This window comes from Calypte anna, chromosome 1 (assembly GCF_003957555.1).
Source record: "Calypte anna isolate BGI_N300 chromosome 1, bCalAnn1_v1.p, whole genome shotgun sequence".
Classification (NCBI taxonomy): domain Eukaryota; kingdom Metazoa; phylum Chordata; class Aves; order Apodiformes; family Trochilidae; genus Calypte; species Calypte anna.
The window spans coordinates 6,822,831-6,845,912 of record NC_044244.1 but is presented as its reverse complement, the minus strand read 5'-3'; the positions used below and the strand labels follow the sequence as shown (position 1 = coordinate 6,845,912).

The window sequence follows — 23,082 nt, the reverse complement described above, 5'->3', positions numbered from 1 at the left end:
GCCCTTTACATACACCTACTCCAGGGTAGGTACTTTCCTTACAAACTGCACCTCATCTTCCAGAGGGCTAAGTATTTCTGCAGAGTATTTCTGCCTACACATGGAGGAGGATCCAGGCTTCCTAACTGGCAACTATGGTGCCAAACCAGGAAACATTCAGGCTTATTACAGTGTGAACTTGGAAGTTCAAGGGTGAGCCAAGAAGTAATAAAGTGCTACTGAAAACACTTTAATATGCCAGTTATGTGACCATCCCACCCACATCCTTCTGAACACTCAGCTCATAATTCTGGCAGTCAGAGTAAAGTGGGCTGGGCACAAACAAATCTTATTGGCGCTCCTCAGTGAACCTAACAAACCTACCATGGAGCATGATGGATCAGATTTAACTCCTGGGTTGTAGTGAGTCCTGGAGTATTTGCTTCCAGAATTTCCATTTTGAACAGTGGAGGGAAAAAAACAAAAACCTCTCCCTGTATCAAAGTTGACAGATCAGTCCAAAATCACCTGGAGGCTTCCAACTGGGCAGTTAACACCTTCCAACTTGGGCAGAAGACACCAACATTTTCTTTTCTTCATCAGGAAGATGATGCCATAAGGAGACACCACTGTAGCTGCTCACAGGTTTTTATGCATCAATTTCATTTCTCTTCCCTCTCAGTTTCCTATAGTGCAACTGTCAGCTATTTGCAAAAGACATTCAATTCATTTGCATGGATCCCATCAATTTGGTTGAGTTGTTTCCTGCCACTCATGCTGCTTCATTTTTTTTTTAAGGGCTGTATGTTTCCCTTTCATATAAAATGTCAAGAACTGGTTTTTGTTTGGATAATAAAAACACCAGTAAGGACAGGAACAGATCTAATACACAACAGTTCTATCTACATGAGCTTTTCAGCCATAGGTATTTGCAATCGTGTTTCAGACTCCAAATATCCACAGGCAGAGATAACTTTATCCTTGCAATATATTTATTTTGAGACGTGAAAATCCATTATATTTTTTAAATTAGGTTACATCTATCTTGTCTCTTTCTAGCACAATACTGTACAGGTTCAAAAGAATTTATTATAATAAAGTAGAATCAACACAACACCTTAAAAATTAACAGTCCTATAAAAACCAAGTGACTTAGGTACACCAGAAGCTACATATATCAGATCTAAATGATCTGTTTTGAACCTTACCCACATCTGGCTAAAGCAAGAAGATATATTAACAACCAAAAAAATTAACATCAGTTTAGTACTGCCACAAGGACAGCAATAAAACTGCCATTTGGTGAAACTGGGGTTCATTTCAAATGCTTGATGAATAAAGCACTACTCCATTTTGCTTCTCAAGCAGCTTTTTAAAATGTATGTTTCCTGATATATAGTATATGAGAGATGAAGTATTTACAGGATCATAGTACTTTAACTGGTCAGTACATCTCCCTTCTGACTTTAGTGATTCAGCCCCACCCTGTGAGATGGCCACAAAAGCAGAGCACATCAGGGGAATGTTCCTTAGAGATTTTATAGCAGCAGACACACTGGGAGTTCACCCATGTTGTTACCCTATGAAAATTATTTTTCTAAAGTAGATTAAAACAAGATTTGTGATTAGGCAAGGTAGGAGTTTTACCCCTTCCCCATCGGATTAATGAAAAAACCCCTGAAAACCTCCTCCTTGTGATGTAGAGTTGAGCATTATTCAAACAGGAAGAAAAAAGGTTGTTGTGTTTTAGTTGGTGAAACTCCAGAAGATGAAGAATTGGAGAGCATCACTCACTTAATGCAGTCCATAACATGAATCTGCAGTGTGTCCAAATCAGGTAGAATTTCTTGACATTTGGGACATGAATACATTGAGATATTCCTCTGTTCTGGCCAGTCATGACTACCAGTGCCTGCAAGCAGAGAAGATACATTATTCCCTATTACATTACTTCATTATTCCACTTTTTTTTTTTTTTCATGGAGTGGTTGAAAGTGGACAGGTGGCTTTCTCCTAACAGCCAGAGAGTCAGGCTCCCTGCAGCTACTCAGATGCCAGAACAATCACAGGGCAGCTGCCTGCAGCCAGGCAAAGCTGTTGCAAACTGAACACTGCAGAGTCCAACCCCAGAGCTGGAGAGGTGGCTTACAGTACCTCTTTGGACAAGGTGAGGAGAATGTTCCTGGTCTGGTGCCCTGGCCCCGTGGCGATTCTGCATCTCTGCCAAAGAGTTTCTGTGGAGAAGAAATAAGTCAAAGGCTCTGAAAAAAGGACTCAGCAAAAAGGTATCTTCCCTTTGTCTCCAGGAAAGGTAGGAGGACTCAAAATGAATTAAGGGATTTGCAAGTTAATGGTGACAACTGGTCATGCATTTAGTTCACAACTGCTGCTCAGAAACAGGACCCAGAAACACTGCCACTTTGTGAGATCATGCCAGGGTCCTGCTGAAAGCAGTGGCATACAGCTGACACTGATACCTACACAGGGATCTGGGGCACACTCCTCTAAAAAACTCCAAGGACTCTCAGGTATTCAGGGCAAACTGCAAATCTGATTAATGTAGAAAAGTAAGTTAAGAAAGTTAAGTTAAGAAAGTTAAGTTAAGAAAGTTAAGTTAAGAAAGTTAAGTTAAGAAAGTTAAGTTAAGAAAGTTAAGTTAAGAAAGTTAAGTTAAGAAAGTTAAGAAAGTTAAGTTAAGAAAGTTAAGTTAAGAAAGTTAAGTTAAGAAAGTTAAGAAAGTTAAGTTAAGAAAGTTAAGTTAAGAAAGTTAAGAAAGTTAAGTTAAGAAAGTTAAGTTAAGAAAGTTAAGAAAGTTAAGTTAAGAAAGTTAAGAAAGTTAAGAAAGTTAAGTTAAGAAAGTTAAGAAAGTTAAGAAAGTTAAGAAAGTTAAGAAAGTTAAGAAAGTTAAGAAAGTTAAGAAAGTTAAGAAAGTTAAGAAAGTTAAGAAAGTTAAGAAAGTTAAGAAAGTTAAGAAAGTTAAGAAAGTTAAGTTAAGAAAGTTAAGTTAAGAAAGTTAAGTTAAGAAAGTTAAGTTAAGAAAGTTAAGTTAAGAAAGTTAAGTTAAGAAAGTTAAGTTAAGAAAGTTAAGTTAAGAAAGTTAAGTTAAGAAAGTTAAGTTAAGAAAGTTAAGTTAAGAAAGTTAAGTTAAGAAAGTTAAGTTAAGAAAGTTAAGTTAAGAAAGTTAAGTTAAAAGTTAAGAAAAAGGGTTCAGTGCACAGTTAAGGAGAAATGTAACTTCATTCTTCAAATTCTGGGCACTCCTCTTATACCCACGGCTTCCACAAGATGAGTGGAGGACTCTTTTACAGCTGACAGTGCTCAATGGTGCCATTTCAGTTTATCACAGTACTCAGAGCTAGGAGTACTCAGCACTATGACCTGGAGAAGCAGCAAATATCCCTGGCACTCATGCAGCAAGCTTAGCAAAAAAATCACCACTAAAATTGAGGCTAGAACCCAAAGAACCATCAGGGAGCATTTAACAAGTATGACTCATCCAAAGTGGAGTCTTGCTAAGGCACCCAAGTAAGAACCAAGTTGCCTTACAGAGATTTCATTGTAAAATTAAAATGAGAAGTCAGCCAACTCTCTTCCCCCCCTTTTTAAAATTCAAATTACACAAGAAATAAGAGTCTGCAGAGTTGTTTCCCTTTCTACATAGATGCTACAGAGACAATGTTGGTCAACTCCAGCACACAGAGTAACAAGACAATTCAAAGGCAGCTCAGCCAAAGTCTCTTCTCACCGGCCAAGATCTTCAAGGTTTTGTTGCTCTTTCAGCAGGTATGCCAGCTGGACAGCCAACTGCTCCTTCTCCTCGTGGATCTTCTCCCTTGCTGCCCTCTCAGCATGGAAATCAGAACAATAAACCTCCATCTGATCAGAGAAATTAAACCATGCTGAGAATTTGTAACTTGTATGCCAAAACAACAAGTCTGTTTCATAGTCTGCATCAACTTAAAAAGACTCCCACAGCACCTACACACTACACAGTGAAGACCTGCACTACTTAAAAGGTGAAGAAGACTCAGTAGTTTCTGGATTCTGTACAAGACATTTCAGTTGTCTTACGTGGGAAAGTGCAACTGCACTCTGGTGTACAGAGGCAGAAATGAGGTATAAAAAGCAGTGAGGAGGTGACCTGACTGGTGACACAGACCTATCTGGCACAGTCAAACTGGACCAGGATGCCAGCCCTGTGCCTTAAATGTGAGGCAGACCCTTTTTAGTCACTGTTTGCACACCCCCTGGCTTGAGTAAAATCATCCCTGAAACATATGCAGTGATTCTTAAGCATGGTGGTTTTGTATACACAAACACATCCATTGCCAGCTTTTGTTTGTTGTGCCAGACTCCTGCACACACAGTTACTCCTACAGAGCCACAGGATATAGTGGTAAAGGTTCTGCAGGGATCTGCAAAACAGGCTGAGTAAGGGAATTATGCTTGGAACTGAGAAAACAGAAAACTCAGTATTCCAGAATGAGGCAGATAGCTCCTCCTGGTTGCTGGACACTGGGTGGGGGAACTTGCCAATCTCTGGAGAAGAGCTGATACCTGAGCACGGAGCACAGCCATGGTTTCAAGGTCCTCCTCTTGCTTAGCAATTATCTGCTTCATTTCATCTATTTGGAGCTGCTTTGCAGCAAGGGCTTGTTCTGCCAACTCCACCTTTGCATTCAGTTGTTCCACCACAACTTTATCCACTCTATTCAGCTGTAAGGAAGAACTATGATTATGACATGAACTTTGAATATGACACTGCTTGAAGTTAAAATTAGCATCTTATTCCTCCTGCCCTTGGAAAGTGGTGATCACCACCAGCAGTGGTGACTGATATATTCATTTAAAGATTACAATGATTACATTATTTTAATTTAAGATTATAAAAATGTTTAGAAGTCTGCTTTCCCATATTTACAAATTATGTTGCAGGAACACCTATCTGCCTTTGCACACCAACGACTTGCATATCAATGATCTCTAAGGACTGGGCTCCATGCTGCACTGCTGATCAGACCTGATCCACAAAACACCACAGAATGTGTGGATCAAGTTGTCTCTGATTGACAGAACAGGATGTATGTTTGTTTCCTGCCTGAAATTGGACATATTCTCCCATCCCTTCTGCTCCCCCCTAACTAATTAGAATTTCTTCTTGTGGTGAGTTTACCTCTTTGAGTTTCATTTCATCAACTGTTCTCTTTGCCTCAGTGAGTTCAGAAAGGAGTTTGCTGTATGCATCCTGCAAGGCACTATATCTTGTCCTGTTCATGACAAGAAAAGAGGTGAAAGTTTGGAACACTTAAAAATTCCTTGAAGTCTAAATAATCTGTTAGAATTCAGAAAAAAATCAAAACACATCACCAGCTCCTTAAAAATAAATCTGCATTTCTGATGAGAAAAAAATCACACTCCATGTCTCAGCATCCCTCTTTCAGTGAGTTGTGGGCTGCTCTACCCCCCAAAAAATGTCCTTATTGATTGTTTGCATTTCAGACTGAAGAATCTATCCCCCAATATTTTATATAAAGCTCGAAAATTCTGTTAAAAGTCTTACAAAGACACCAAAGTCCCAATTCAGAGACTTCAAGTGAAGGAGAATGCATCAGAAGAAGAACCAGACACAGACTCCAAGGTACTAAGCAGCTGAAGACAGGTTCTCCAGGCAGCTCAGCCTCTCTGTACAGCTGGGACTGACATTTTCACACTCATTCCATGGATTGTACAAGAAAGGGAGCTGGGAGCCAGAGCAAACAGTGGGTCTCTCTACTTCAGCTTCACTGCACACTCACCTCTTAGTTGCAAACATTTGGTAGAGACCATAGAACTCTTCATTAAGATCACTTTCTCATGGTTGTCACCACCTGACTTGTCACTACCCTCTAAGCTGTGGACACATTTACTGCTGCTAATCAGTGGGGCTGCTGTTGTCACTTCCTGCTTCCTCTGCTTGTTTATTACCCTATTCCACTTTGACTTTATGACAGAACACAAAACTCTTATTTCAGGCCCAATTCCCCTTTGGCCAGGTTCTCTTGTACTTCCCTATCTCACCAACAATACCTCCCCATAATATAAAATGAAGTCACACTCACTTTTCTTCATGTGTCTTGGCTTGTTCCAGCTTGACCTCTGTCTGCATGCTCTCCAACTGAAGTTCCAGTTTCTTGACAGTGTACATTAGCTGCTGCATCTCCTCCAAGTCTGCTGCTGCTGAGCTTTTTCTTTCCAGCCCTTGGCACCTGACACAACAAGGAAAAAAGGTTGATCTCTCCTGACCACTTTTTCCTGACTGATTTGTCACACTAGGCATAAAAAAAATTTGTGTGGTTCACTTTAAAAGCTTATTCTGATGAAGAAAAAGCACAAAAATTCATCTATACACAGCTATCAGAAACAGAACTTATGAAACCAAAGCTTATGAATCTCAAAGAACTGGAATTTGACAGACAACTTAGACAAATAAAGTGAGGCTCTTGTAATCACTTTGTATAACCCACATGATTGGTCTGCAAAAGAACAGACAGTTCATGTGAAGGGGGCCATGACCAGGTCCCCTAGCTTCTTCACCTAAAGCTAGAACAGGGATTGATCATGTGAAGCAGAAAACAGGAAAGATTTGGCTTTATATCAGAAGAATTTAAAAGCTAAATCTTAAAATTCAAGGCATTGGGGTTGTATTTGTAGAACTAGGCTGGCAGCTCAGATTTTCTGACAATGACTGTATTTCTCTACTTTCATCTCCACTTACAAAGAAACTGCAATCTTTTACAGCATTTCTATGCAATAGTTATTTAGTTGATATTTGCAGAACTGGTGAGTTTCCCGTGGTGGGAGCTGTCATACAGATATATACTGGGTGTCAAGGTAGAACTTTTGCTCTTCTGAACCTTACTTTTCTTGAAGCTTCTTCTGAATCAACTCTGCTTCTTTTAACTTCTCGTGAGCTTCCTGAAGCTCTTTAAACAGAGCACAAACTTGCAAATTCAGGGTTTCTACTTCACTGCCAACCTTTAAGAGAAAAAATAGGGGAAAATTACATATGGACAATTCAAGATAGGAAATCTGCAGGCTAACTAGGAGATCTAACCTAGAAATGTTCTTTTTCTAGAGTAGATAGCATCAGTCAGTATGCATCATTATATTCTGTAATCAATAGCAAGGCCCTGTCCACAAGAGTTCACAATTACCAATTATTCCTAAATATAGCAGAACCCCATTTTGACTTAAAAGTTTCATAAATTCTGAGTGACTCAAAGCCAACACTATTATTGACCTTCCAATGTTGGCACAATCCACCTCATGCAGCTGGGAAACAGACCCACATTTTCATTCTCAGAGTTCCCAGTTGAAAATACAGGAGCAAAGCATCAGGCTCAGTGATTACTGCCACTCCTCTGAGCTACAGTAACACTCTGTCAAGGAAAAATAAACAAATAAACTACCCCTAGGTAGGCGAGCTCTTTAGAAAGAGGTGTGGCAGCAGATGGAGAACAGAAGCAGCAGTTTCCAAGTAGATGAAGCAGACTAAAACCTGAAGACTTTCTCTTCCCAGTTACATTCTGCACTGGCACCACCCCCTCCACTCTAGTTTTCTGCATTTTTTTTTCAGGCAGAAAGCAGAGAACAAAGCAGCTTTTATGCATTGTTATTTATTTCAGTGGCACATGAAACTCTTAAAGCCAACTGGCACTCTCCCTACACAAATCAGTCACAGTCATGAGTTCCACAGGTCAGAAAGACTTCAGTTCTTGACTTTTGAAGGAGAAAATTCAACCCCAAACTGTAACTCCATTACCACGACTTTATGAATCAACATTGAGAATCAAAAAGATGATTTCTAGTAAAACTGCATTCAGTGATGCTGTGAGTTGCTGCCCCTTTTATTTTGCCTTCAGACCACAGGAAAATCACTGAGGGATCCTAAAGACAGGCAAAAAAAATAAGAGGAGGAAAGAAACAACAGCTCTGGTCTCATCCAACTCAAGACACAAAGGACACCTCTGAGTTTCAGTTCTTATAATATATACCCACACTCTAGAAGACATGAAACCTTTGAATCCTACTGGTTTGTACTGTCTGAAGGTACCTGATAGAGCTTTTCTATAGAAATATCTGAATCTCATCCATCATTCCAGCATCAGTTTAATTGTGCCTAGTACCATAATGTTAATTGATAATGCCTTAGCTCATTAAATTAACTGGAAGTCTCCAGTCCAACTTGGGAATGAGCTGGATGCCTGTGGCTAAAAAGATACTGGGTGTTATGAAGAGCATGCTGTGCCCTAATTCCTTGAAGAAAAGCTCCAGTTTTCCAACTGGGAAAGTCCACCCCTTCCCCAGGCCAACTGACACAGCAAAAGGGGTTCATCCATGAGGACCTGTGAACACTTTCAACTTTCACCTCAGGACAGAAGTGTGGGACACAGCCAGTGTGACAGACAGAATGCAATTATCTACCGACAGATCATAGAATCATAGAACTGTCTGGGTTGGAAGGGACCTCAGAGATCATCAAGTCCAACCCTTGAACCACCGTTGCGGTTGCTAGACTATGGCACTGAGTGCCACATCCAGTCTCTTTTTAAATATCTCCAGGGACAGAGAATCCACTACTTCCCTGGGCAGCCCATTCCAATGTCTGATCACCCTCTCAGCAAAGAAATTCTTTCTAATGTCCAACCTAAACCTCCCCTGGCACAACTTAAGACCCTGTCCTCTTGTCTTGTTGAAAGTCGTCTGGGAAAAGAGACCAACCTCCCCCTGGCTCCAACCTCCTTTCAGGGAGTTGTAGAGAGTGATGAGGTCTCCCCTGAGCCTCCTCTTCTCCAGGCTGAACACCCCCAGCTTCCTCAGCCTCTCCTCATAGGGTCTGTGCTCGAGTCCCTTCACCAGCCCAGTTGCCTCCTTTGGACCTGCTCCAGGACCTCAATATCCTTCCTGAACTGAGGGGCCCAGAACTGGACACAGGACTCGAGGTGTGGCCTCACCAGGGCTGAGTACAGGGGCAGATGCTGCTGAGGAGAAACTCCATAAGCTGCCCAAGCTGACATCATTCACCAGTCATGCCCAGCAAAAGAGATTGAATATGATTGTGTAAAGACTCACAGAGCACGTTGCACTACAGTTTTTCTATCTCAGAAGCAATAAGAAATATTTCTGCTATCATAGCTGCATAACAAGCCACAAAATTATTTTATGCAGCAATCCAACTAATTCAATCACACTCAAAGATCAAAGCACTCATTTTTGGAAGGTGATGGCAATTCAATTTGCAGAAAACTAGACAGCAGTAGAAACTGCCTTAACAGGAAATGTATCAACAAATGAAACTGTATATCACTGGCAAGAGTCTGACTTCTAATAGAGCTGGAGTGTGAATTCTTGGGCCCTGCTGAAAGCCATCATAATTCAATATATTTTACTTAATTGAAACACAATCAATCCATGCTTCTGGAAAGCAAGTCTGGCAGCCTCACTGGAAGAAAAGGCTAACCTGACTCAAAAAAATGCCACCAGACAGTACAGAATGCTTTCCCCCAATATCCATTTTTTAGCCTAACTGGAAAAGGAGCCCAAATCACCTACAACACCTAAAGCTTCCTTCCTCTCTGCTTTTGGGAAGCCTGCAAGAAGTCTTCCAGGGAAAGTAGAGCAGTAACTGCAGTGGTGCTTTAAGATGCCTCATCACAGGAGGTTAGTGCCCAGATGCTGTTTGGCAGAGATTGTGTTATGGTGTTTTCTTCCCCAGCCACTCCTCACTCTCCAAGCACAGCCAAAGTAGGGTTGAAAAAACTTTTCCTTCTCTTCCAGGATGTCTTCAAGTGCAGAGCCCTCCAAAGGGCCACAATGCACCCCCCATTTTTTCAGTAAAGATCTACATTTTACAATAGAGGGAGATAACAAGAGCTCTGCTGACAAGAGCCCTCTGAAGAAAACAAGCAGCATATAAATGGAAATGATTGCCATCACAAGAATGTAGCTATGCTGACCTCAGTATCAGTACTTAGATGAGGAGCATCTGGCTCAAGCTGTAACTCAGGCAAAGTTGAGATAAAAATACTGGAAAGAATTAACTGAGGCATCATCTGCTTTCCTTAGAAAGGCCATCTCTTGGCTTGACCACAAACTGGCCTTGTTTAACTAAGGCAGCCCAGCCCTAAAATACTTGACCTGTCCTCCAGAAGGGCACATGTCTCTAGCAGACCCCACAGCATATTTGCTGTCCCCCTGCTATCTCAGATAACCTACACTGCCTCACATACAGGCATTCTTTGTTGCCTGAGTTATGCAGCTGCACTGAACCTGAATGCATCTCCCCTGCTACGGGAGCTTAGACCCTTATCTCACACAGACACCTACAATGGCAGGCAAAATTTAGGTGTCTGAATCAGGAGCTGAATCCAAACCCCAACATCCATTCAAACCTTTATTAAAAACAACAGGACTGATTTAGCTGAAACTTTGTCTTAATCCCAAATCACTGTAATGCATCTCAACAAAAACATGGAAAAAGCCAATCCAAGTGGCATGTGAGCACAACATTTAAGTTTTGCTTTACAGGCTGTCATTGGGTTCTGATCCAAAATCTGACCTAGCCAGCAGTGAGGAAATTCACCCAGCCTTGAAGACTTTTGGAGCTTGGAACCATCACATCTCTGATGTGGGCATGGCCAGGGCAATGAGGTATTCCTGCTGTTGTGTCATGTTTCCTTAATTCTTGGCTACTAATTCACCACTTTTGGGTGTCTGATGTAATATGGAATCCCCTCTAAGATATGGATTGGAGTTCAAAATTCACTTCCATACCCTGTGCAGGATAATTGCTCCCTGAGTACAAGTAAAAATCTAGGCAGTGAGGTAAGCTGTATGCAGTTAAATCTCAGCTCAGGAGGAAAGGTACTTACAGCCTCTGAACTCTCCTCTTTCTCCTGCTCAGTTTGTGTCCCAGTCTCCAGGCAATTGCTGGTCTCCTTCTCCAGCTCTATCAGTCTGGAAAACAGAAGTAATCCAATCCAAACAATGGATTTGATCTATATTTAAAGTGAAATTGTGACTACTCGAGGATTTCACACCAATGATGTTCTCTTTTTTATAACATCATAGCCACAAACAAGAGACAGAATTGAAAGCACAGGCATGTAATAAAGCCTGAACAACCATGGGAGACCCTGCAGAGCACAGGACACCCAGCATGTATATTGAATTCATAGGGATATGTAAGTCTGCAGGTGTGTTAAAGGACAGTGACATTCAGCCTACAGTGATCCATCTTTGGTGCAGTCCATAACTGCTAATCCTTTAGAAATGGGTTGCTCTGTTCACTGAATCCAATAATGAATATTACCTCTATTTTCTTTTGATATTTTCAGAGGCTGAGATTTCCAAGAATCATTTGGCTATGGTTCATTACCTCTTCTAGGAAGACACAAAGAAGCAATTAACCATGACACCAACCTTTCACAGTAGGCCAAGTCCAGGAAGCCTGACTCTGCCTCAGCAAAGTGGGGATTTGCAATCAGCTACATCAGCTACAGCTTTGGCAATTTTCCATGCCTGATCAGTTGTGCTGCTTTAGAGCAAGATAACTGAGCTCAGATGGATGCCTGTGCAACTCTCTCTTAGACAAGTTTGGAATTAAACTTATTTTAGACATTTCTAAGGAGCTTTTCTGAGCTCACAAATTGCTAAATGTAGTCTGGCAATATCACAAAGAAGACTGTGATCCCTGTTTTATACACTGTGATTTGCATTAGGCCATACATGCAGATGATTCACACAAAACCAAAAGAACTATGGAGGAGTGAATAGAGAGAATGTTCTCAACCAGTCATGATATCTTCTGACACAATCTGGGGAAAGCTTGAACCCAAGAGGAAATGGGAACTTTTTTTGTGATCAGTGGTGCTGTAAGGAATATTAATAGACCGTGGAAACTCTTTTGCCTGTGGAAAAGAACCTGTGGTTTCTCCCTGTTAGGACTACCACAAAAATAAGTTATTAATACTGAGAGCTTGGGAAATTCCCTATCCAGGTCATGCTGATATCACAGCTTGTCTCTCATCACTCACAGACCTGGTAACTGCAGAAGTCCTGAAATAAAGCATCTCCAAATGTGCATACCTCTCTTTGGTATCCTGAAGCTCCTTCTCAAGCTTTTCCCTCTTCTGTGTTTCATTTCTAAGGCAGCACAGCAAGTGGCTCACAGTCAGATCCTCAGACTCCAAATTCTTTGATCCATCTACAGATTTGCTCCTGCTTCAAACCAAACCAGAAGTAAGTTACAACAGCTATGATTTTACTGGATCACTCCCTTATCCCTAATTCTGGGATCCACCCTGAGAGGCCATATCAGACAGTACTGAAAACCAAAGTTCTGAGCACAGGGCTAATTCCCAAGAATCAAGACTTACCCACAAGCCACTAACCACAGCCCCTGCCTGTGCAAGTGCAGTCTTTACTTTGCACAGTGTTCAGAATGTCCCCTTCAAGCTGGGGGAACAATTTATTACATAAGCAAGGAAAACAAAAGCAGACAAGATAATACAAAACCCAGTGCATTTATTCTGGCCTACTTTGCAGCCACTTCTGCAACGTGTTGCTCTCTGTTCCCAAAATAAGATTTTTTTTCCCAGTGAAACGTGCAACTGTTCTTATATCTGTCTCATTCCTTTCCAGGAAAAGAAGGCATGTTCCACTAAAAATGGTCATCAGAAATTGCTTTCTTTTTCAGAAAAAGTATCTTCAAAATTTTAGCTCCCTCATAATTTATAGGTCTTTTCAAAAACCCATTATGCTACTGTAGAAGTGAACACAAAAGAAACACCAAAATTAACTGAAAAATAAGGTAATTTACTAGTGATACAATAATGTATTCTACTCCCTCCATTTGTCCAGCTAGACAGAAAGTCCCCTAACTACTCAGTGAGGCAGGTGGGCTACATACGCTGAACATTTCAGAGGCTGAGCTGTAAAACATCATGTGTTTAAAAATCTGCTTTCGTAGTTCAGAACAGAAAGCAGGGCTCCTGTGTTCTCCTGAGAGCTCCAAGTCCTTTGTGACCAAAATTCAATAGCCCAAAGACAGTGTTCAGCCAAGATATTTTAAGTAATTAACTTTTATCAGGGGACTTTCAGTGCACTGTTCTACTCTTACAGAAATAAACCTGCCCAGTGTGGATCACATTTCTGTGAACTTGTTAAGTGCACCAGTCTAAAGTTTCAGTGCTGCACAAAGACACATGGTGACACAAGAAATATTTTAAAAGGTACAGATACACCCTGTTCCTGTAGATATGGCTCAGTTACTCATCAAAAGGTAAACTACTCCCCAAAAGAATGCCTTCTTTTAATCAGTGTTCTTACAAGCCACAGCTAGTGACAAGCTGAACATCTGCAGACCAGCCTGTGGTCATCATCTCTCTGTTGCATCTCTCTGTTTTTCCTTCAGCTTCTTAACTGCTTGCTGAGAGACAATTTTTCTGTCATTACATTAAAACATTGTTCTCCCTTCCAGTTACATAGGGACTGGCAGGGTCTAAGGGAACACCTGTCCAGGGAGCACAGGTCTCCTGTGCCCTTAGCATTTTTCATGTCCTTTCCTTCCAAAAGCAAAGGCCACAAAGTAAATAAGAGAGTTCAGCCACAACCATCTAGCTGCTCAACTGGGCAGTATCCAAAACACAAAGTTTAAAAGTATCAGCTCTCTCTGTGCACGAGGAGTAAAGGTTCAGCTAGGGGCAAGGAAGTCCCTTCTGCTCTGGAGCTGGTAAAGATCAAATTTTGAGAAAGAGAAGCTACTGCAGTGGCATGCAAGGCCACAGAAAGCCACAATTCTCTAGTGCATTCCTCACAGAGAAAAATTCCCCCACACTGAAAACAAAACATTGCAAAAATCTGAAACAAAAACATCACAGAAGAACACATACATGTAGAAAGCAATGTTACTGGGCATTTCACCACTACTCTCTTGATGTTCCTTTGCAGTTCTATTTATTTCTCCTTCCTAGGAAAGAAAGAAACAGTGTTAGCTTGGTATTTAGACTAAACAGAACACACTTTTATTTACTTGAGTTAAAGAAGGAAGAAAATCAAGAGGAAGTACTATCCTGGCCATACAAATAAATAAAAGACAAAACTTCTACAGGATCAACTTCATGTTTGGAAATTCTTAAACACTTCACATGCCTTTCCCTATATCTTTTCTAGGCTGATCAGAAAAGAGGAACAACAATGAGATAGGACCTTCTCATTTCATCAACAAATGCCATGGCCACTCTGCCCTATAAATATGAGTGGCCACCACACAGCAACAGCCAACAACACTGCACATGACTTAAATGTAGGACTCTTTGTGGCAAAAAAAGAAGTACACATCTTTAAAGGTTTCCTGCAATCTGAAGTGTTCTTCAACAACTCCAAACAAGTTTTAATTAAATTATCTTTTTTTTTTTTCCTACACTTGTACTTTTCAGAGAGGTATCTGCTACCAGGGCAATAGCAGAAACTCACATTTTCACATTTTGCCAGTGAATGTTTTCTAGATAGGAAGAACAGTAGAAAAAGTACATTTTCTATTTAGGGAAATGTAGAAAGGGAACAATCCACAGCTTTGCACTTAGTTTTGTTTGCCTTCATCTTTACACCTCTCAGTAGAAAGTGAGCTCCATTCTCAAAAGAAAATGCCCCCTTCAACACATGGGCATTGACCCTTAAGAAAACATATCACAGATATTCCCAGGAATTCCAGCTAAGATAAGTCTCTTAATACCATGAATTAGTCAGATATCTCTGGGTGGAAAATATTGTTTTTTCCTCGGAATATTTCTAATGCAATACAGGCTACCTATGGAATTAATTTACTTAGAAGATCAAACTGGATAAATAATAATAATAACAAATTATGTAAGTAAATAAATTCCAAGTCTTTTACCACTACATCTTGTAACACACAAATGCTTCGTGTCAGGCAGTCTTAGAGACGATGCAACTCTTCTCCCCAAATCCACTATGCCTCTATCTCATGTTACTGCTGCTGTTGGCAGTTTGCTGTTTCTTCACAAAGAGGCACAAAGGCTTTTCATTAACATGGGTACAGATTCACCCTTTCTACTGAAGAAGAATAGGGTGCTAAATACCTCACTGTAGAATGTCAACAAGTAAACACTGTCACTGTAATTACACTCAAGACCTAACCTCCTCATCCTTTAGTCTAATTTAGATGAAACTGTCTGAAAATAAAAGGACCAAGCTGGAACCAGTTTCTGGCTGCAGGTCGTGGTGTTCTTTTTATTCCCCTCACTTACATTCATCCCAATCTCCACAAATGAATCATCTGCTGAGGAGATGTTCAGCTTGACTTGCAGTTCTGAAATGATGGCTAGCAGATCTGCTTTCTCAGCCTGGAGCCTCTGCACCTGGGATTTCAGCTGCCTCACTGCCTTCTCAGGAGCCTCCTGGGATAACAAATTCTGCATTAGCAAAACAAAAGGAATCATCAACCAAAAGACACAGAGTCTGAACATAATAATAGGGTACTGCATCCTGTTTTCTGTCTACATTTGCCTGGAAACAAACATTGTACAGATCCTTAAACTATGTTTTAGTCCACTAGAGAGAAAGAAGTCTGAACTGTGAAGGTAGGGTAATGAAAGGATGATCATTGTGCTTCTGAAACACATGGCCTGTGTGCTCTGAATACACAGAAAATTAGGATGCAAATCTTTGCCTGATTCTGTGCCTTTCACTACCACACAGTTCTCAGCCAACCTACACAATTCTTGTCCAGAATTGTATTTTTTCACCTGTATCTTTTCCCAAATCTACCTAAGATTCTGGGGAGAAAAGACCAGCAGGCAGAGTTTTTCCATACACCTCGCTTTCAGCCTCTCCCCACCATACAACTCCACTCTGCCTCATCTCCATGTATAGATCTCTCCCTATATTTCTTCCCTCCCACAAAGCCTCTGTCCCTCAGAGATTCTCCCCAAACTTAATCTCTCCTTTCAGTCAGGACTGTCACCTTCACTTCGGCCTCTTTGTTTTCCCCGGGATCCTCAAATCAGTCTCTTAACCCTCTACATAACCAGGAAGCCTCACTGCTCTCCCCATTACGAAACTTGCTCTGTGAGTTTTGTTTCCTTCTCATTTTGCAGTCCAAGTCCAAGCCAATACCTCCTGGTATTGCCTTTATTTAACCACATACCATTAATGTAAATTCTACACAATTCCTGGAGTCTGCATTACATTCTAATCCATCATTCATGCTAACTCTCCAACTTCTTGCTACACTGACAGTGTCTCTCATCCCACAGCACCACCCCACCCACTTGACTTGCTGCTGTCCCTGATTTTGTGCTTAGGCTGCAAGAGGCTGCAATTAGAGTTGGCTCCAGTGGAGAGGGCTTTACAGGGTGAACAGAAGTACAGTTTTGAGAGAAACCCTCCTATGTATGCTGCTTTACCACTAAGGGAGGCAATACAATATAGTTGTTATTTGCTTTGAGTGAAACAGAGATGTTACTAGCCAGGGACTACAATCTGTCTCAATTAATAGTAAAACAAAGAGGTGAGAGGAATTTCAATTAGTTTTTTTCTTTTAGAGGCATCTTTGTCATGCTCTTTTAAAAAAAAAAAGAATCAAAGTAGAACTAAAGCATTCAAGAGAGAAGGTAACTTTGGATTGCTCAAGCAGGTTGGATCATTCAGTCAATAATATACTTGTACATATTCAAAGTACAAGAAGTTCTAAAACAGGCAGAGGCAGAATAAATTGTTTACTTTCCCATGAAAAGTATTCAAGATCTATTAAATTTTGAGTTTCCTTGACAAGCCTGAAATACAACTTTTAGCCTGTAAATAACACACAATCATACTATTTACAGATTACTTTCTCCCTCCTTGTAACTTCTGAACTCGTTGACCAATTTTGATTTACATGCTCAAAATTTTTTCAGCGTTCCATCAAACAGGCAGCCAGGAGGGAAAAGGAGAGTGAATTCCTGTCTCCATTGAGAAAAAGGATAATACACTCATCCTTCATTGGGCAATAGAAAATCCTCATTGGTCCTGGAGGTGCCAGACACCAGGATGCACCAGTTTGGCTCTGCATGAAACTTCTGGTTAAACACCTCTTCCCATAACCACATGGGACACAAAGCAGGGTTTGTTTTAATAGGCTTTTTTCATAGATATTTTTGCTATTACCTGTAAATTGATGTTGCCTGGCTACTAAGCCACCACCTACAACATTAAAATGATGTGTTACAAGGCCAAAGGTAAGACAGGAGGACACTCAGACTACAACGGGGCAGAAAAAGAAGTACAGATATAATCTGACCTCACTAAAAGAGTGTTCATGAAAGAATGATACAAAAAAATAGATGGATATTTTTTTCCCTAACATCTCAACTTTTTGCCTGGAAACACAAAGCAAATGATCAAGAGAGGCAGATAATCTAATGAGCAAGGGGAGAGACAAAGTCAAAAGTCAACACGCAGCAAAATAAAGAATGAAAAGTCAGCAAGAAGTGTTAATTTCTTAATAATGTTATTTTTTATTGTTAATTAAATGTTAATTATAAAGCAAATTTTCTCAGATGTGTCATAACTACTACACTCTGAGAAGACTTACTTTATAAACTAAATCAAGCAAACACCTCTTGGTAAAGCATAAAACCAGAGATGTTAACAAATATCCAAACCCCTGAAGACACAAATGCTCCAGACTTTCAATTTAAAATGTCAATACAACCAATTCCTAATTTACCATTTCAGCCACTTCTTCTCTTTCCTTTAAGCTCTGAAGTTGTTGCTGTAGCTGTTCATTTTCAATACACTTGGCTTCCAAGCACTGCTTAGCTTCCTTGAACTTTAATTCATAAAATTCTCGTTCTTCTTTCTGCTTCTCCCTCCAGGCAGAAAGCTCCTCATATCTGTCCTTCATGGCTTGGTTATGAACCTTCATGGCTTCTAAATGACAGCCAGAGACAAGACATGGATTCACATTAATACACTGACAATGAAGCAGCAGATTTCCCCTACACTGAGCTCAGCATTCTTCAGTGGGTTAGAAATAATTCAGTACAAAACGTGAACGTCCTCAACTATCTTAAATACCAAATTAAAATTAAACAGTTTGTTAGCACTACAATAAATAGCATTAAATCCATTGCTAAAACCACATGCACACACCCTCTCACTTCCTGGCTTATTCTCTAACCAAAAAGTACAAGCAGTAAGTCTTGCTCAGGAGAGAACCCTGGTATCTTGCTGCATGTGTTATTTACACAATCAACACAAGTGAAACTTCTGAACTGAAATTCTGATACTGAGTCACAGTAGGGAAAACAGACATCCCAGACCAGTAAATTACTGCATGAAAATGGATGCTATCAAACTGAAAGTCTCAAACATACCCAGCAATGTTCTACTTAAACATCTGGTGAAGATTTGATTGAAAACATTGAAAAAATGTGGCCAACACATTAAAGTCCATCCACCCTAGCTGGGAGGCCATGCATATGTAACAAAGTAGCAAAATGCTTACAAGATTTTTAGGAAGAGTCGAAGTATTTCAGACTTTGCTTTTTTAAAGCAAAAAAATAAAAGCCAGTTTCTTGAAAACCTTTTATACACTGTATTTTCCAATACAATGTATGTTTTCCAACTCCAGTGTAACTTCTATTACGTCCTGATGTCTATTATAAACTGCCAAGAAATCCCTCAGGTTGTGCAATGTAGCTCTGGAGAATGATTCTGCAAGGTATGAGTTACAGCAGCTATGAATATGGCCCCCAAACATTATTTTATATGATGTAGGACCTTTTAGCAAAATACCAGAGGCATTTCTAGAAACAACTTTCCTGGCAGATACCCATGGGACTCCAAGACAAAGAACTTGGACCAGGTCCAGAAATGACTGGGGTGGAATTTAAACACTTGTCTAAAATCACAGCACACTGATGCGACTTCATGCTCTGCTGCCATGTAAACATGAGGTACCTCTATCATTTACACAGAAAATTCCCAAATCCCTTGGGTTTTGCTGTATACATATTCCAAAAAAGTGCATACCCCATACACCTAAACTCCAGAAGCAAATCTCTCTCACCTGGAAGGCTCAAGACATTAGGCATTTCTAGGGAAACTCATAGGTTTCTCCCACACAGACCCTTGTGTGTCTGTGTGACCCATGACTGTCACTTCCTTCTGAAGTAGAGATGCTGCCACATCTAAACATTCATAGTGTAAGACAGCCTGCTCCAATTCCCCTCTCTGTCCAAGAGGATGCAGCTCTTTTCAGAGACTATCCCACTAATATAGTACCCACCCCTCCTGATGCAACTATGGCACAGTGTTATTCTGTCTGTAATGGAGCTGCCCAACAGTCCTAAAATACAAACCATCACAGCTTTTAGAGGCTCGTGAGCAAAGAACATATCAGAGAAAGATTTTTTCATCTCACCTCCTAAAATACACAGTGCTATGCTGCTTTTATATGTGTAATTATGAAGCAAATAAGTCACCCATAAATTGGGCTGGTCTGCTTCTAACTTCCCACACTGACTCAATTTGATGTGTCAACTCAAACTGGCCCTGCCACTTGCAGAGGCGCTTACAGAACAAATGCTACACAGGTATAAAATATTATCCAGCATGGAGCACAGAATTCCTATGAGTAGGACATACAAAAAGCCCCACAGAAGAGACTCAGGGCTTTTACATTTCAAGACCAGTTCACACACATATTCACCTTTTAACTCATTGTTCTCAGTGATCAGTTCTTTCATCTGTTGTACCATCTCTTCTGGGGTGTAGGTACTAAGGACGGGGGCTGCCATACTGTCTGTTCCATTTTCCATTTTACTCCTGGCATGCTCTCCATTTTCAGCAGGACGGCTCTTCGACTTGCTGGACATCTCTGAAGCATCTACTATAAAGTCGGCAGAGAGAAAACTCTCGAGTTCTCCCCCAATACACGTTTGTAAACACAACGCAATAACTCGTTTATTTCAGACAGGCCACTCCTTTCCTCACAGGCACCTTCCGCCCCCTCTGACCCTGCTGCACCTGGCTACCCCCGAGGCTCTCCAGATGCCATTAAACCCTCAGAGGACTGCACGAATAAATCAACTGATCCCCTTCATGGGGAGCCCTGTCCCCGGGGGATGACACAACACGAGTCCCTGTCTCACCCACCCAACCTCCCGGGCCTGACCGCCGCCAGCTCCCGGCCCTGACGAGCGCGGCCTCCGACACCGCTCGGTCCTGACAGGGCCCGGGACGACACCAGCACCACTGCCGCCGCCTCCCTCCGCCCTGCTCGGCCCCAGCGCGCCCCGACGTCGCGTTTTACGCCGAAAATCTATTTCCGCTGACTTTTAAACTTTCATTTTCGCTTTCTCGTCCCCTTTCTCCTTCACCGCACGCACGACGCAGGACCGGGGGAGAGCTGAGGCGCCCTCTGCCCAGTCACGGCCGCTCCGTCCCGCCGCAGCCCTCACCTTCCCTCCCTCCCGGGGACGGCCTCCGAGAGCCGCAAACCGGCGTTTCCCCGCTCGCCCTTCCCCGGCGCGGCTCGCCCTCCCCGCAGGCCCACTCCGGATCCGCCGAGTCACCGGGCGAGCCCGCCCACGGCCACGGGCGAACGCAAATCGGCCTCCGCCCGCCGTGTCCCTGCGCCGGGCTCGCCTCAGGGGCAGCCCCCGCCCCGCGCCTCTCCCCGCTCACCCCCCTCACGGCGAGCCCATGGCAGCGGCCCGGCTCAGCTGACTGCCCTTCCCCGCCTCCTCCTCCCCGGGGACTTCCCGAGCTTTGAGCTTCCCGCCCACCGCTGGCTGCGGGCATCCAGCCCTCGGGTGCCGGGGTCATCCTGCAGTGCCGGGTCATCCTCCGGTGCTGGGCCTCCTTCCTTCCCTCCGGTGCCGGTCTCCTCCCCAGCTCCCTCGGCTTCATCTTCACATCGTGTCTCCCTTCCGTCACACCCCCCCCCGCTTCCCGCCCCTGTTACCCCGGCGGGAAGGGAAGGAAAATGCCGCAAGGAGACGCGAGGTCGTGTGGGGAACCCGCTGCCTGTCAGGGGTGGGGAGATCGCGGGTCTGCACAGGGAAAGAGGGAAAGGTTGGAAGCTGGAGTGGAGCAGAGAACAATGTCCAGGGGGATGGTTAGGTGAGGAAGTTCCGCGGAGGATTAAGGACAACACGTGGTCACCAGTATGGTTAAATGAAGTCGTTTATTCACTATTCATGCTTGGTTTTATATCATTTGCCCACAGCTATGCCTGCCTCGTTAGTATTTAATTGGTTAAAGCACCTGTCCAGGCGGCAATCATGCACCTTAACAATTAACTTGATTGGTTATCACGTATACGTCACAATCTGCTTCATCATGCTTGTTAAAAACTCTGACTCGATGTTTCAACAGTAAAACTTTTTATTGAGAGAGATACAAGTAAAGCAGCAGCGGCCGGAGAGGAGCAGCTCCACCCAGGGCTCGCAAGTTCAGTAATGTAAAACCCGTTCTTTTCTACTTTTCGTAAACCCCTTCCCTTTAGTCCCTTATCAGTTTATCATTGGTTCTCGTTTCGCAGGATCTCCCAGCATTGGTTCTTGTTTCGCGGGCTTCATTCTGTTGCTGAGGGGAATGGTCTCAAGACGTCCGTGTTTCTCGGGCCCCCGCGGTCGGCTCCTCCTCCTATTTTTCTGATTTTTCTTATAAGTACGCTTAAACATACACCCCAAAACAACAGGACACAACATGCTATCTCAACAAACAGCCCAAGCAAACATTATTAAATTGAAAGACACGCTCAACAAAACAATAAATTACAATTTTAAACCCTTATTTTTCACAATGCTGATACCTGTTTTTTAACATCCTGGAGTTGTTTGTCTCCAGCAGTTACTTCCTAATTTCTAACCACTTGTCGACCTTTAATGTCCTTGTTTCAAGGCCTATTGTTCAGGCTTTGACTACTACCAGATACTGGATTGCTCATGCCAATCAGTGCGTGACCACGCTCGTTCAGATATTCCTCTTCCACAGTTAGGAAAGGGTTTTCCTTGCCTAAAAGGCCTAAAAGACGGAATCAGGCGGCAGGTGTGAGGTGAAGGAACAGGAACCCTTCCCGCCAAGGCACTAATGGCATTTTAGAGATCAAATAATTTCGGATGGGGTTTGCCATGCTATGGGGATGCATCCCCTTAGCACCTACCAAATGGCAGGGTTGGGTGCAATGTCCAGCCTGGGAAGTCTTTAGGTGCTGGGGTGCCAGGGATGGAGTTAGTTGGGGCACTTCATCCCACATAGCCCTGGTGCTTCCGGACTGCCCTGAGCAGGGATGCCGGGCTGCAGTTACCTCATGGTGCCTGCTATAGGGTTATAGGGCCAGCTATTATACTTTCATTGCTTTATTTTCAGTGGGGAAAAAGGTCATTTTAGCTAAAATGTCAGCTTTCTATGTGAAAAATACAATTTTTTCCCCCAAAAATATCTACCTGACTTGAAAGTAAGCTCTTCTGATGTGAAAGTCTAGCTTTGATATATCCCAGGAGCTGTGAACTATCTTCCATTTAATGAAGTTTTGCCTTTCTGTGAAGGGTCTCCCCAGCTGCTCTCCAGGTGCTGCAGCCAGGGGCTTGCCAGGATGAGGGAGAGAAGAGAGGTGCACAGTGGATGGTGAGCAGAAGCAGGGAGCAATCCATTTATTTATAGCTGAGCAACTTCAGCTTTTGAACTGAGGGTGTAGGTTACAAATCCCTCTAAAAACAAACCAGCCAACATTTGGGTCTGCTTGCTGGGTAATGAACACATTTGATAGCAGGTTTATGAATGCTGAGCCCCTAATCCATGTGCTTTCTGCTAACACTGCTAACAAAGGGAATCCAGCTCCTGGCAGCTCCAGGAGACCTTCTCTGCCTCTCAGTAATATCTCTCAATTACTGTTGTCTCCCACCACAGCATCCATGGCTGGTATGTTAGGAGCATGGGAGTTAGAGGAGCAATACAGAAAGCTTCTGGGAGAATGAGGAGAAAAATTACTAGCAGCTCATTGTTTGAACTTGCAGCTCTTTATCTGAACTGGTAGCTAAATTCTTGTAG

At 42.3% G+C, this 23,082-nt stretch overlaps 1 protein-coding gene across 14 annotated transcripts; it reads right to left on the bottom strand.

Moving 5' to 3' along the window:
* Positions 1-213: 213 nt before the first annotated feature.
* OPTN (optineurin) lies at positions 214-20,965 on the bottom strand. Of its 14 annotated transcripts, none has more exons than XM_030453398.1 (14): positions 20,814-20,965; positions 19,736-19,915; positions 17,750-17,952; positions 15,288-15,437; positions 13,911-13,987; positions 12,106-12,237; positions 10,890-10,974; positions 6,878-6,993; positions 6,078-6,224; positions 5,153-5,246; positions 4,537-4,695; positions 3,725-3,855; positions 2,134-2,213; positions 214-1,891 (listed from the first exon to the last, which is right to left on the bottom strand). In XM_030453398.1, exons 1-14 carry the CDS (start codon positions 20,935-20,937, stop codon positions 1,770-1,772), a joined length of 1,800 nt encoding a protein of 599 aa, XP_030309258.1. In that variant the 5' UTR covers positions 20,938-20,965; the 3' UTR covers positions 214-1,769. The 14 variants fall into 14 exon arrangements, with proteins under 14 accessions (XP_030309258.1, XP_030309243.1, XP_030309226.1 ...); XM_030453383.1 differs by having other exon boundaries at positions 15,288-15,452; positions 19,736-19,912; positions 20,814-20,959; XM_030453366.1 differs by having other exon boundaries at positions 12,106-12,240; positions 15,288-15,452; positions 20,814-20,952.
* Between the last annotated feature and the right edge of the window lie 2,117 nt (positions 20,966-23,082).

Coding starts and splice junctions, on each gene's coding strand:
- OPTN (XM_030453366.1), bottom strand. CDS start 20,937: ATGAAGCCGAGGGAGCTGGGGAGGAGACCGGCACCGGAGGGAAGGAAG. Junction 10,975..12,105: donor CTTCAGGATACCAAAGAGAG/GTATGCACATTT, acceptor TCTGTTTTCCAG/ACTGATAGAGCTGGAGAAGG. Junction 6,994..10,889: donor AAGAGGAGAGTTCAGAGGCT/GTAAGTACCTTT, acceptor TTTCTCTTAAAG/GTTGGCAGTGAAGTAGAAAC.